General features: G+C 38.4%; 1 protein-coding gene across 1 annotated transcript; it reads right to left on the bottom strand.

Annotated features, from left to right (window-relative positions):
* Nucleotides 1–373: 373 nt before the first annotated feature.
* On the bottom strand, nucleotides 374–14,916 carry LOC124275330 (intraflagellar transport protein 52 homolog). The gene is given in 15 exon segments (XM_046710829.1): nucleotides 374–1,917; nucleotides 3,420–3,565; nucleotides 4,845–4,881; nucleotides 4,883–4,954; nucleotides 5,175–5,262; nucleotides 5,844–5,998; nucleotides 6,556–6,624; nucleotides 6,946–7,032; nucleotides 7,973–8,099; nucleotides 10,023–10,088; nucleotides 10,570–10,645; nucleotides 10,884–11,013; nucleotides 13,250–13,337; nucleotides 13,907–14,031; nucleotides 14,871–14,916. Coding segments are annotated over 15 exon segments (1,338 nt in total). The 5' UTR covers nucleotides 14,889–14,916; the 3' UTR covers nucleotides 374–1,863.
* Nucleotides 14,917–16,073: the final 1,157 nt, after the last annotated feature.

The raw sequence follows: 16,073 nt of genomic DNA on the forward strand, positions 1-16,073 counted from the left end.
GGTTCTGAATCACCAATCTAACTGGAGCTCCTTTTCCAATTTCAAAAGAATTATTTGTTTCTATCAAACTTTTATATATATTCAGAGACTAAGCATTAGTTTGATAAGACCAGTTAAATGATAGTTAAAATATTCAAAGCCTTTATATATACCCTGTTTAAAAGTCTCCAGAAACGTTTTAATCCAAATGTCTCAATAAAGAGATGAATGGATATGACAAGGAAAGTACAAGATAATTCCACCTACAGTCATGTTAAGTGACAACCTTCTGCAAGACATCTGGCACACTTACACAAGGAATGCCTTGAACTGAGGGGACTGATAATCATACTATCACATTTCCCCTCAGGGGAATAATTAGACAAGCAAGATATATTACAAAGATAGTTTTATTTACAATCATAGAGACTTAAGAAAACAAACAGAAACATCCAACAATTTACAGGCGTGTACACATTAACACCTAATAAATACTCTTAATATATATACAGATCTAACATTGTAAAGACACTTTGAAGTAAAAAACAGCTGAGACATACTCCAGTTAAGATAAGTATTTGGTCTTGAGAGCATTTACAACCATTGACTACAGGACGGAAAATATGCATTGTAACAAGAACAGAAGAATTATGACTTGTGATAACAACCAGGGCCTAGATTTTCGAAGCTCTCTTAGCACTAAGATAGTCGTAAGTTAATGTTAATGTATGGCACTTACGACTATCTTAGCTCTAAGATAGCTTCGAAAATCTAGGCCCAGATTATTCAGTTTAGTGTACTTCTTCTGATCCTATGGGAATGTTCCTTTAACACAAGATCAAAAACATTTGTAACCATGGTGTTAGTGAGACTACTTTTTAAATATGTATGCATCAGAAAAGCAATATATGATTTTTTAAATAAGTTATTGTGGAAATTATTGTTGGGTCTGTGAAGGTCATAGATTCTCAATTCTTATTATGTCATAACCTAAGGAATATTTGCTGGGGACTTCACTTTTGAAGAGCTTATTTTACCCTCAATCCACCCTCGGTTTCACTCTTTATCTCACATTACACATTCACTGTTTTTCAAAAGTAGAAGCATTACTACTAATTGAGCCACATAGGTTTGCAATGTGTTTCAGAAATTGTACTCTACAGAATAACAGTTATCACTTAGACACTGTTACAAAGGTTATCAGGGTCTCTAAAACATCTGTAAAAACATGTCTTTATATGAGAAATATACACTTATCACATATCAGTATGAATTCTACACATGAGATGTCAAGAATGTGTTTTCCCTAAATGAGCAGCTGAAGTGGATTTGTCAAATCAGGAAATTCCCATTCATGAATTATAATGTATTGCTGTCTGGAAACACTTTTCATTTATCAAAGCTGTTATTTCCCCAGGTAGGTAAAGTTTACAATCCTTGCATGTTTTTAATATAGAAACTAGCAGTCTCTAAATATTATGATTAGTGATGAGAAATTGGCCAGTCCCAACTTGCTCCATGATCTGGAGGCCATTTTCAGTCAAGAACTCAGTAATCAGTCATTTTTGCCAAACAATTAATAATACATAAAATATGTACCAGTACGAATAATTCATAAACATTAACTTCATGATCTATGTGTATTATATAATTTGACTTTGCAGATTATCAAAGTTGATTGGAATGACTTCCATGAAAAATATTTGGACTGCAGACTGACCCAGCTCCCTTTAACGCCTGAACTGTGTATATTTTTTCATTGTTATGACGAAGTGATAATTTTGTCCTTCACTTTGAACTGGGTTGGGGATATACACGAATCTGTAAGAACTTGAGTTGTGGGTGTTGGGTGTTCTTGTGACCTAGACGTCATGGTGATTCATTCTATGCATAGCTGTCAGCCCCTCCTCCAAACTCAACTGGGTTGTAGTCGTTGTCCTGAAATCAGACGGAACAGTTATGATGTGTAACACCACAGCCAGCAATATTCCAGTCATCAGCTTGTAAATAATTAAAAACCTGAGATATGGCTACCACAGCTAGGATATACCCAGAACTATGGGAGACTAGCACACAGATAGAACAGGGCAGTTGCAAGCAGTCTGCTGCATCTGCAGGCCAGTAAAATGTTTATCTTATAAATTAGAGTTAAATGAGCTGTTTTCTCTTACAACATCAACCAGAAGATCTTTTAATATTTCCACATTACATATGAGAGTGGCTGAAACTATAGGAAGATGTCACAATTAAAGATTCCATAATCACATGATACACTTGCAGATCTATAGGTGTCACACCATGTCATCTAACACCTATGCAGATCTATAAGTGTCACACCACATCAACTAACACCTATGCAGATCTACATGTGTCACATCTCGTCTTCAAACATCTATGAAGATCTTTAGGTGTCACACCACGTCATCTAACACCTTTGCAGATCTACATGTGTCACACCACGTCTTCTAACAGCTATGCAGATTTATAAGTGTCACACCACATCAACACCTATGCAGATCTACATGTGTCACACATCAACTCACACCTATGCAGATCTATAGGTGTCACACCACGTCATCTAACACCTATCCAGATCTATAGGTGTCACACCACATCATCTAACACCTATGCAGATCTATAGGTGTCACACATCATCTAACACCTATGTATATCTACATGTATCACACAGTGTCATCTAACACTTATGCAGATCTATAGGTGTCACACCATGTCATCTAACACCCATGAAGATCTTTAGGTGTCACACCACGTCATCTAACACCTTTGCAGATCTACATGTGTCACATCTCTTCTTCTAACACCTATGCAGATCTATATGTGTCACACCACATGATCTAACACCTATGCAGATGTATCAGTGTTACACCACATCAACTAAAACCTAAGCAGATCTATAGGTGTCACACCATGTCATCTAAGACCTATCCAGATCTATAGGTGTCACACCACATCATCTAACACCTATGCAGATCTATAGGTGTCACACATCATCTAACACCTATGTATATCTACATGTATCACACCGTGTCATCTAACACTTATGCAGATCTATAGGTGTCACACCATGTCATCTAACACCCATGTAGATCTAACACTTATGCAGATCTATAGGTGTCACACCATGTCATCTAACACCCATGTAGATCTACATGTGTCACACCACATTATCTCACACCTATGCAGATCTACAAGTGTCATACCATGTCATCTAACACCTATGTACATCTACATGTGTCACACCATGTCATCTAAAACCTATGCAGATTTACATGTGTCACACCATGTCATCTAACACTTATGCAGATCTACAGGTGTCATACCACGTCATCTAACACCTATGTACATCTACATGTGCCACACCACATTATCTAACACCTATGTCGATCTATAGGTGTCACAACAAATCATCTAACACCTACCTGATTGAGTTTCTTGAACTCTACCACTTGAGCAAAGACATATTCAATTATGTGTTTAGCATCTCTGAAGTCTGGTTGGAGTTTGCTGGTGACAGCCAGAATGTCCCCACACTCTCGTACATAGTACTCCAGATCATCATCAGTACCTGAACAAACAAACAAACATGACAAGGTTCTAGCAGATTTGAGATAGACAAAGCAGGCAATATTGTTTGACGTTCTTGGTCCCCTATGTGTAATGATGAGTGATGAGTGAGTGAGTGAGTTGGGTTTAAAGCTTCTTTGAACATTATTCCAGTTGGCATGTCAGTCTGATGTGGGAGGAACTACAGATGGTTTACCACTTAGGTGAAAGTCACAAGTACAGGCAGGCTGAAACAATAAAACAAAATCGGAGCAAACTGGGATTCCAACCCACAATCAGAGGTTGCTGTCATGCCCAAGGGACGCAACTCTGTATAAGTTATTGTAGTGCCTTGGATTACTGAGTAACCGTGCCCCTACTCGTAGTGGAGTGAGATGGGCAGGTCTCTTTGATGGTACCAGGACACAGGAATGCTTGAGTGAGTCACTTTGAAGAACACAGGGATTTTTATGGGATTCCAATATAATTGCCAGTTGCACACACAGTGGGAAACAACTGTCATATTGTTAACATTTGAATTTGTTAATGTTGTTATTTTTGTAAATTGTCAGGAATGGGAATTTAGAATTTAAATAGGGAATATGAAGTGTCATTTGCTGCAGACTACTGACAAAAGGGTCACAAAACTGACAACAGGATTCCGGGGGTGGAAATAACCCATTGCCCGATGCCCGAGTCCAGTGTTTTTTCTGTCGGGCAAGCAAATTTGTATATCACACTGTACCGGTGTCCAGTTGATATTCCAAGGTTAATTATGTTTTTTGGGTTTTTTTAAATCAACAAGAAAACGGCCAGTATAGTGGAAAAAATTATCAGGGCAAGTGATTTTACATGTGCCACTGTACCGGAGTACACTAGCAATTTTAAAGTTATTTCCAACCCTGCTGAGGATGGTAGTTATCTTCTGTGCTACGTTTCAAGCTGATTGTTTCTAGGTTGTCAGCACTGTAACAATGCTATTGGGTTTAGTGGTCAATGTCCAACACATGCCTCACTTAGGGCTTTCCTCCCACCTACAACTGGGATACTACTGGATTACTTTTCACAGAGTCAATAAACTTAAATAAATCACTCACTCACTTCCTGCTACCTTTCACTTGATCTGTACGTATTACTCTCTCCAAATGGCCTGTTAATGGATGTCATAGACATGTTGAGGAACATACTTGAACTTATAGGATTCCCATAGGTTTAACACTTATCACTTGGGTTGAGATCTGAATTCATTTGACCAGGTTCCATCATCCGGTAAGACTAAGTCTAAACTGGGAAACACTTACACTTGTTGGTGATCTGAGCAATTCGGACTTTCTCAGATCGAGAACTGTTCATCCAGATCAAACAGCTCCAGTGCTGGGGGATTCAGCTCCTTGAAGTTCGGGGGAAACACCTAACAAGTACAGGACCAGACATGTAGAAACATACAAAGGAGAGGCACAAGTAAGAATCTCATCATCAGGCTTCCTTCATTTGTGCATTGCCCTTACAAGGAAGGAAAAGAACGAATATCTTTCTGGAATCAGTAGTCATATCTGATGACACTTAAGTTCCTTCAGAATTTTCAACAAGACAAATAGCTGATTATCAAACAAATAATCTAAACTACATACTGCTGGTTGTAGAGGCGGAAGAGGCGTCTCAAACTGGGGCGTGATGAGTGTCAGTGACTCATGTTTACATCCAAGCTGATCGTAACCTCTGAAGCACAACAAAACAACTGCAATGATTTAGGTCCTCTTTAGAAACTGCCATCACTCAACCTGAATAATTCTATTGATTCAGATGTCACTTTACCACAAGTCCGATTTGGTGTAGGAACCAGTGTACCGATGTCTATCAAAGGACATGAACATGTTAGTCAAATCAATTCTTAACTAGATGTCAGCAAACTATGTCATCTATTACTTTTAAGACAAATTTTTGGGACCAATTCCTACTAACTTGACTGTAAAACAATGTCTGCACAAATGGATATCCTGAAATCTGGGTCCGAGTAACCATGGTAACTATCACTAAAACTAGATGTCAATGCATTAATTGAATCTAATCAACAGCATATTCTCATGGTAGAAAGATAAATCCATCCATCATCATCCAAAATGAAAATTTGCCACAAGACCTGAAGTATTTGCAATGCTCCCCTGCCATATAATAACATATGACCATAGTTTTGAGTTGGGGTCTTAGTTGGGGTCTTAGTTTCCTGTATAATGGCTGTTGGATAATTCACATTATGCAATAGTTGATCCCCACATAAAATGCCATGACATAATACTTACTTGATTGCCTTTGGTACGAGACTAGTATCAAGTTTGAAGAGAGAGTTATCAAACAGTGTTGTGATGTCACGAGGTATGTCGTCACTCTCTTGGAGACAAGTCTTCAGCTCCTCAGCCAGCTTGGCAACTTCTGGGAGCTGGTTGTAGTCACTGATCTGAACACACAACACCAGTAGTGTTAACACTTTGTTAAACACATGTATTAACATAACATCCTGACTACAACAGTGTTCCGAATTAAGGGGGTCTAGCAGTCTTTCCGGTCTTCTATTCTATTTGAATCTAGGGATCCCTAATCTAGTCTAGGGCAAGGATCTCTTGACTTTCATGCTGAATTTTGAACACTGCTACATGGTTGATGTTATGCATGGTTTACTGCAACTTTGATGTCATAAGTGGCAGTTGCGATAAAGAGGCAGAGAGATATGTATATAACGCCACAAACTAGTCAGCATAGTAGAATTTTATCTAATTTAACTGAAAAAGAATACGCAATTCTTTTAATAGCAAGTTACCATTGATTTCTTATGATCTTAACAATATCCAGATGTGAGAAAATGATGACTAATCAGACGACACTTAAGTGCTGCTGACAAAAGAATTCACATAAACAAAGTCGCCTTCACTGTACGGACTAGTAGATAAATGAAACAGCTCAAAGAGTGAATCTTCACAAGCATCATGATAAGTGTCTGTCAGTGCCTGTCATTACCTCAGGGTCCTCAGCATCTATAGCATTCAGTTTGATCTCCTCTGTGGTGAGGTACTGGACAAGGACATCCTGAAACAACCATATTAATATCAATATCATCAAGATCAACATTACTGTCAACATGGTCAAGTGACTCTTTTATGGTTTCTCCCAGACTAGATCCAAATTTAAATATAGACATACTGTTAAAATCCAGAAAAAGCCAGTGTTCAGGTTTGTTGGTTTAAGTTAGGATTCATTAAGTTGTCTTTTCGTGACGAGGACAAAGTTTGTATGGCTAGGACTTATGGTAAAGTAAATCTTTCATGTGATGTAATTGTGTTGGTGTGTTGGTGTCTCCAATTTCCGTGACACAGAGCTAATTACGCTATTGTTATCCTGACTGCTCACCAGAATTTTACTGTTTTCCTCTTTGTCTATATACTGGTCGTGGAACATGTGGACAGACCCAAGGACTGCTATCTTTCCTCTTGTTTGCTGGAAAAAAAGTGAACTTACATGAAATACATACCACAATGAGCAGACAGAATGCATGCTGAGAATGAAAACCAGACCTTGTATGGCTATCCAAATATCCACTAAGCTAACCAAGTACCCACTCAGCTAACCATGTACCCACTCAGATAACCATGTACCCACTCAGATAACCAAGTACCCACCCAGCTAACCATGCACCCACTCAGCTAACAATGTACCCACTCAGATAACCATGTACCCAAACAGCTAACCATGTACCCACTCAGATAACCATGTACCCACTCAGATCACCATGTATCCACTCAGATAACCAAGTACCCACTCTTTCAACCAAGTACCCCCTCAGCTAACCATGTACCCACTCAGCTAACCATGTACCCACTCAGCTAACCAAGTACCCACTCACATAACCAAGTACCCACTCACATAACCAAGTACCCACTCAGATAACCAAGTACCCACTCAGTCAACCAGACACCCACTCAGCTAACCAAGTACCCACTCAGATAACCATGTACCCACTCAGCGAACCAAGTACCCACTCAGATAACCAAGTACCCACTCAGATAACCAAGTACCCACTCTTTCAACCAATTACCCACTCAACTAACCATGTACCCACTCAACTAACCAAGTACCCACTTAGTACCCATTTAGCTTAGCCTAATATCCACTGTGTTACCCTAGCGCTCGCTGTTCATACTCAAACAAAAGTACCCGACACATATTGTCATAAGATTCTGTTATAATTGCTTTCTGTCATACTTAAATGAAATATAAAAACAACACAAAAAGCTACATCAACATGACTAACGCTGGACCAATTGACATCATTAGCATGATAACTGACAACCATATTCCATGCTGATTGTTTATCTAAAATAAATCTGTTGAATCCAGTTACCCATCCAGTGAAGTTCCATGGCAGTGCCTGACATACCTTGTTTGTACGTAGAGCTAGGACGGGTCTGTTCAGAGGGAAACACACAGTGCCTGTAGACAGGACGGCGACAGCTGGCTTCACCACATTCAAGGTAGCACCATACGGATACAGGAACGACAGAGCCCTGCAAGCACAAACCAATTGGTTCTCTTTACTGTACAACTGGTACATTCCTGGGACAATGAGTTAATACAGCATTCATCCATATGCCAGCTAAACAACTGCAATGATTAAATAACATGGAGTTTATAAACCATCATATGAAATAACCCCTATCAATGGGAAACAGTAACACAAGACTGGCCAAGTCACATAGCCTGAATTCATGTGTCAGTTGTTATGACAAGCCATGGGATACTGGGGACTAGTTCTACCCAGATCCATACTGTGTTTCCAACAGGAAAAAAATATAGAAGCATAAATACACTGTACAGCAAATTATCTCAACAACCATGACAACTGCAAACTTCTAGTAGACAGTGTGTCTACTGTCTACATGTTGTGGAAAATGTTGTACAGTGTGTCTACAGACTACTCACTAAAGAACATGTGGTACAGTGTCTACCATATTCTTACAAATGATCTGTGTTGTACAGTGTGTCTAAAGTTAATCAGTGTTGTACATGTTGTACAGTGTGTCCAGTGAGTCAAGTTGTACAACTTGTATATTGTACATTGTGTCTGTCTACTTACAGTGTTACAACATGTATAGTGTGTCTACTGTCTACTTACAGTGGTACAATGTGTACATTGTGTCTACTGTCCACTCACAGTGGTACAACTTGTACATTGTGTCTACAGTCTACTTACAGTGGTACAACTTGGATATTGAACATTGCGTCTACATACAGTGGTACAATGTGTACATTGTGTCTCCTGTCTACTTACAGTGTTACAACATGTATAGTGTGTCTACTGTCTACTTACAGTGGTACAACTTGTACATTGTGTCTAATGTCTACATACAGTGGTACAATGTGTACATTGTGTCTCCTGTCTATTTACTGTGGTACAACTTGTACATTGTGTCTACTGTCCACTCACAGTGGTACAACTTTTACATTGTGTCTACAGTCTACTTACAGTGGTACAACTTGGATATTGAACATTACGTCTACTGTCTACATACAGTGGTACAATGTGTACATTGTGTCTCCTGTCTATTTACTGTGGTACAACTTGTACATTGTGTCTACTGTCTACTTACAGTGGTACAACTTGTACATTGTGTCTACTGTCAACATACAGTGGTACAATGTGTACATTGTGTCTACTGTCTATTTACTGTGGTACAATGTGTACATTGTGTCTACAGTCTACTTATAGTGGTACAACTTGTATATTATGTCTACTGTCTACTTACAGTGGTACAACTTGGATATTGAACATTGCGTCTACTGTCTACATACAGTGGTACAATGTGTATATTGTGTCTCCTGTCTATTTACTGTGGTACAATTTGTACATTGTGTCTACTGTCTACATATAGTGGTACAACTTGTACATAGTGTCTACTGTTTACTTACAGTGGTACAACTTGTATATTGTGTCTACTGTCTACTTACAGTGTTACAACATGTATATTGTGTCTACTGTCTACTTACAGTGGTACAACTTGTACATTGTGTCTAATGTCTACATACAGTGGTACAATGTGTACATTGTGTCTCCTGTCTATTTACTGTGGTACAACTTGTACATTGTGTCTACTGTCTACATACAGTGGTACAATGTATACATTGTACATTGTGTCTCCTGTCTACATACTGTGGTACAACTTGTACATTGTGTCTACTGTCTACATACAGTGGTACAATATGTACATTGTGTCTCCTGTCTATTTACTGTGGTACAACTTGTACATTGTGTCTACAGTCTACTTACAGTGGTACAACTTGTACATTGTGTCTACTGTCTACTTACAGTGGTACAACTTGTACATTGTGTCTACAGTCTACTTATAGCGGTACAATGTGTACATTGTACATTGTGTCTCCTGTCTATTTACTGTGGTACAACTTGTACATTGTGTCTACTGTCTACTTACTGTGCATTGTTAGCATCATCATCTCCACCGTAGGACAAGGACTTCCCTGCTGCCTGACTCACAGCTCTGGGGAAACAATCACAACATACATCAGCACCATTATTGCTAAAGTCGGGGTCATAGTATCTGCCACAGTCTCAGTATGACCCAAGCTATCTTTCTTACTTAGATCTGTCCTGTTTTCACTAGACAAGAGATAATGCATACAGTACTATCAAGGTTTACTTAGTACAATTTTCAGTCTACTGAAATGGACCTGAATTTGTCTGGAATATTTGCAACATAACTAAGTTAATGAAAGGGTTATAAAGTATCTGTGAACATGGTAAAAATATCGACCGAAATTTCTTCAAGAGAACAGTATGCAAATGAAATAACAAATTGAAACATTTATAACTGAGGAGGATGTGGGCATGGTGGTAAACATGTCGAAAAGTACAGTTCTTCAAAATTTGCATTTCTGCTGACTCAAAACCTGCCAATACAAAGCTAGTTTCATTATTATCAATTTCTGTAGTCAATAAGACTGAATAACTGAACTCTGTACCTGTTGAGAACTCCATTTGATATTAAAGCTTCTTTAGGATGGAAATATTTGTAGTATGATGTTCTAACAACCGCATCTGTAGAATAAATTTAAACAAGGGAATATATTTGTGAAATAATCACACAAACGAAGTTTCTAAACAATGATCAACCAAATCAAGAGATATATTAGATTACCATTGTTAAATCAATGTATGTGATGGTATTTCATCAGTCTGCACGACAGGAACAAATGTAGGCACAGTGAATTCTTCAATCGGTACATTATAAATGAAGTATGCAGTTTTCTGAAGAACTGGTCTTCAAGACACTCACCACTGTTGACCATGATCCCGAAATCCTCGAGGAGAAAGTTGATGTTTGTGTCAAACCTTGTTTCTCCACCTTCTCCTAACATGACTAAAATACTTCCTCCACTGTCCAGATACTTCTTCATGGCTGCAATCTAGAACACAGACATGTTTTATTAGTATATCAAAATTAGGATTAACCATGAAATCTTAAAATCCAAGACCAGATGGTTTATCCAAACAATGCTTGGAGTGTTCATTTAACCTTAAGGACCAGGGGGTGGGTGGCAGTGGTGGTTTTGATGATAATTTTAAATGTTAAAATGAATGGGGTCATTCACATTGTACATGCTTCGCCATAAAAATTATCATCACCCTCCTAGCCATAGATTATGAAAGGTCCCTTAGGTCATACATTTTACTCATAGTCATCACATGCTAAGTCAGAAAAGTAAATCCAGCTCATTTCAAATGAGAACGTTATGAATACTTCCTGAACGGGCTATACAATATACTCTTGTAAATTCCTACATCTGTTTCATTGAATGAATGAGAAAAGTGTATATTTTGGAATGACAGCACAAATATTCAAGTTCTGACAGTAGAGGTTATGGAAATGTTTGATGGGAAATGATGGAATGGATTGTCTTTAAACTGTCCCAAACTAATACAGTGCACTCTGTCTAATTCGGACCAGCTTGGGACCGACTAAAAAGTCCGAATTATACAGAAGTCCGAAGTACACAGATTTTAATGGAGTTATCTCCCTATTATCAGTAGAATTAGAATTATAAACTATTTTTTGCAATGTTATTGAAAACAACGATTCTCGGACACCTGCTTCGGCAGCGGGTCCACAATAAGTTTTCGTTGCCGTAATATGATTGGCTGCCTTAGGTCATGTGTCTGATTTTGACCAATCACGACCCTTATAGCAGACTGTGGCGACAAAGCGTCATTAGAAACCAATCTTTATCCAATAAAATCGCTTCTTACAACTGATTGATATCACACTGTGTCTGATGGCATCTTAAGTGCATAGTGACATTGACACTGAGTTGACATGATCGGCTCATTTATAGTTTACAATTGGTGTTAGTCGCATCAAAGGTAAATAAGCATTCACTGCTAGACCACGCGGTCTTGGCCAAGCGGACTTCCTGCTAAGTAAATAAGACAAAAAACACAAACCAATCAACGGAATGTTTATTCAAGGTTTACTGGCCAAGCGGACTTCCTGCTCAGTCCGAATTATATAGCAATGTTTTTACATGTAACTACCTTATCGGGCCAACACTTTGGTCCGAATTCCGAAATAATGAGAGTCCGAGATACAGAACTTTTTTATTATGACAACTAAGAAGGATTACGTCGGGACCGTGAGTTCAGTCCTGTTTATACAGCAATCCGAGAAAGACAGAGTCCGAGTTTGACAGAGTGCACTGTAGTTGGTAACACAGCAACACACATTAGATTGTATCATACTTCATAGACAAATCTCTTCAATTTCTCTGAAATGAGTGAGAGTATAGTTTTACACCAATTTAGCAATATTCCAGCAATATCACGGTGGGGACACCAGAAATAGACTTCACACATTGGACCCATGTAGAGATTCGAAACCGGGTCTGCGGCATGATGAGTCAACGCCTTCACAACTAAACCACCCCTTCGCCCCTTCTGAATTGGACCCGTGAAGATCCAGGTTAGAATTGGTCTTCAGTAATCCATGGTTGTCGTACGAAGTGACTAACGGGGTCATGTTGTCAGGCTCACTGACTTGGTCGACACATGTCATCACATCCCAATTGTGTAGAATGATGCTCATGATGTTGACCACTTGATAATGTGGCCCAGATTCGATTATTTACACTCAATTATAGACTGTTGCCATATAGCTGGAATATTGCTGAGTGTGGCGTTAAACAACAAACCAGTGAGTGAGTTTAATTTTACACTGCTTTTAGCAATATTCCAGCAATATCATGGTGGGGGACACCAGAAATGGGCTTCACACATTGTACCCATGTGGGGAATCGAACACTTTAACCACTTTAACACCTTAACCACTAAGCTACCCCACTGCCCCAAAATTAGGCAAGAAACTCAAGGGGTCCTTGTCAAGATCCAAATGTTATATGGCTTCATGAGGTCCATAATATGAAAGATAACAGATGAAAATAAAAACGACCCTGGGTCCCCATAATTTTGAACACTATATAGAGTTCTTAAAATGATTCTTCATCACCATCAGCATTACTAAATACAAGGTAGCTCAAAGAAAAGAAATGTCTAAGTCAATCATTTAGATAAAGTCAGTAACATTGTGGAAGGATAATCATATTTGAGGGAAATAGCCCTAACAAAAGTCGTAACAGAAAGTTCAAATACCTCTGCAGCTGTAAACTTTTCTCTTGGCCCTGCAATAAGAAATATCCTAACTTGGGCCAACTTGTCCTCGCTGATTTCATCTTTGTTCCTGAAACAAGAAATAATCATAACAATCATAAGTATGGTGTAAATCAATAGTAAATTATCGGAAGGGGAGACTATTAAATTATACGGTTGGCAAAAAAGAGGTAGACTTATTTATTTGTTTGTTTACTGCTCTACGGGGCAATATTCCTGAATGTGAATACATGAAAGTTATCTGTACATAATTGAATCTGGACCAGACAATTCAGTGATTGATATTCTGAGCAACAATCCATGCACAGTCCAACCTGCATTTAATCACATGCAGCCATGCAGTAATCAAGTTTGGTCCAGAATATACAATGACTTATACAACATGCTGTGTCTAAATCAGTCACATTCAACCTCACAACAAACATAGATTGTTAAGGACCAGTTCTAATCTTGAAATCACCACAAGGGGATTGTCTTTAGGTATTATCATGATCATTGCTTAATCGTGATATTATGTCACTCTGAAAATAGTGAAATTAGTGAAATCTGTAGAAATAATGTCATTTAAACCATTTCAAGCCAGACATCTTCATTCAATGCATATTGTTCTGCTTATAGCAAGATGAGCGAGTTACATACGGAACCAATTTCCATGAAGACCGTAACTTTCTGTTGAGTGACTTTAGACCATTATTGAGTGTGAACAACTCCCGCTTTGATGCATTGACAAGAATGACGTTCCTTTGATTCTTGTCCTCCATACCCTGCAATCACAAAACAATCGAACATTTCAAATGAATAGTAATATTACAGGATCACAATCCAAGACTTCAAATGAAATTTGGGAAAAGATATAGGCATATGATCAAGATGATGGTTGCACTAAGACATCTGTGGTACTGGAACGACATTTATATTAGGCCTTATTAGCTAAAGAAACTCAGTTCCATAAGCAGATTTGTTTCACTGGCATGATGGGAGTACTGTACTTAACAGTTTTTCAGATTTTAGTATCACAAATAGCGCTCAGTCATAAACAATCACGTGCATATGCATGCTAGTGACCTTTTTCCATGATATTTGAATTAAGTTGAAAACAATATGGATTTACCTCGGATTACTTAGAACACTTTTTGAAATACTGGTAAAACTGTGCTTGTTAAACTGCAGTATTGCCATCATGGTTAGCAAAAGGATGTGAGCATCACACAATGTCAGTGTATTTGCTGCTTCAAGAACCCTCATAGTTTGATTATCCAGGGTAGAATTTCTTGTTGCAAGCATCCACCTATGTTTCGCACGTACAGGTAAGTATTTATTAGATTTGCTTACATGCATCATTAGAGGCCGACCATGGAATGGGAACTGCTGTAACTAACTTAATTCAAGTACTGTTTCCTTACCATGAGTTGTTAGGCTGAACAACTGTCACCAAACATAAACAAGCACCCGACTTGTCATAGCATTGTGTTGGCCGAGAAGAACACATGAGTATCGCATGGCCAAAATGTGGCACATGAGGTAATTTTAAATATATCATGCCTACAAATATAGTGAGACAAACAATCAAGCCAGTTAAATCACAACAATGATCAGTACTCACTTCTGAAGTCGGTGCCATGTTCGCTTCTCTAGAAACTATGCAAGGATCGGGGCAAATGGTAATCTAGGCTTTGATTGGACTAAATTCAGGAAAACTATTTTCGTAACAACTCATCATTAAGTGTGACATACTGCAAAAAGTCTGCAGGGTGGATGAAAAATTTCACAATTAATGGTTGATTAATACTAATTAAACGTCCTACGCGAAGAACATGTAAGACTAAATGTAATGGTGTGTAAAAGAAAAGGGTAAGAATATAAATCGTTTGAACGCGTTCGCACTTATAATCTTTTGTATAAGTTTCATTGATATGTTCCAGTTTGTGGTGGGTTAACGTAATCAAGTTAGATTTGTCAATTTGTCAGGAGTTTTCAGCTTAAAGAATATTTCAGTAACAATGGGGCAAGAGAACCACTGTCATCTACATTTTTGTGAAAGCACAGAAAGCGTTTCTAACACTTCGCTAAACAGTAATATCGTGTGACACTGTCACATTATTTTGATTCCAAGCAGGGGATGAAGATCAAATTATACATTTTTGCTATTAAGAAATATTATTTATGGGACATATGAACCATATATTGCACTTTTTGTCAACAGTTGTACTATGAAACCTGGTTCCTACGGATCACCCTAGTGTGTCATGCAGACCCTGAAGCAAATATATCCAAGAATCCCACGCAAGTCTAGAAAATGTGGCAAGTCTAGATCTGAAAATGAAGAAAGTCTCGGGGCTCCTTTTCAGGGTTATAGTTAAAACGGCACCACAGCCGAACGGCACCAAATGTTTGGCGAAAACGGCACCATTTGACGAAAACGGCTACTGATTTCTGAACTAAAACGGCACCATATATAAAACAAAGTATGGCGTTGACTTTTATATTTTAGTTCGTTTCATTATAACATTAGCAAACACGTTGTCCGGGATATCAGCAGGAGGTGTGTCGAGGAGGGTGCTGTCTATCATGGATCGTTCCGAAAAATGGTTGCAATCATGGTCGTCTTAAAAGCTTGTGGTGGCAATGATGCTGTGGAAATACTGATGTCCGATATGTCATTATATTTATTATTTTTCACCATGAGCTTTTTTTTCCTGTAAAATATGTTCATTGCAGAGACTAGTTGTTAGTCTAGGATTACCGCTAGATTTACATGTATATAAAGCGAGCTTACCCTCTACCCAAGTTCCATTATCGGGAGATG

The sequence above is a fragment of the Haliotis rubra genome, unplaced genomic scaffold, assembly GCF_003918875.1.
Source record: "Haliotis rubra isolate DU_JTF1 unplaced genomic scaffold, ASM391887v1 Scf2, whole genome shotgun sequence".
Lineage (NCBI taxonomy): Eukaryota > Metazoa > Mollusca > Gastropoda > Lepetellida > Haliotidae > Haliotis > Haliotis rubra.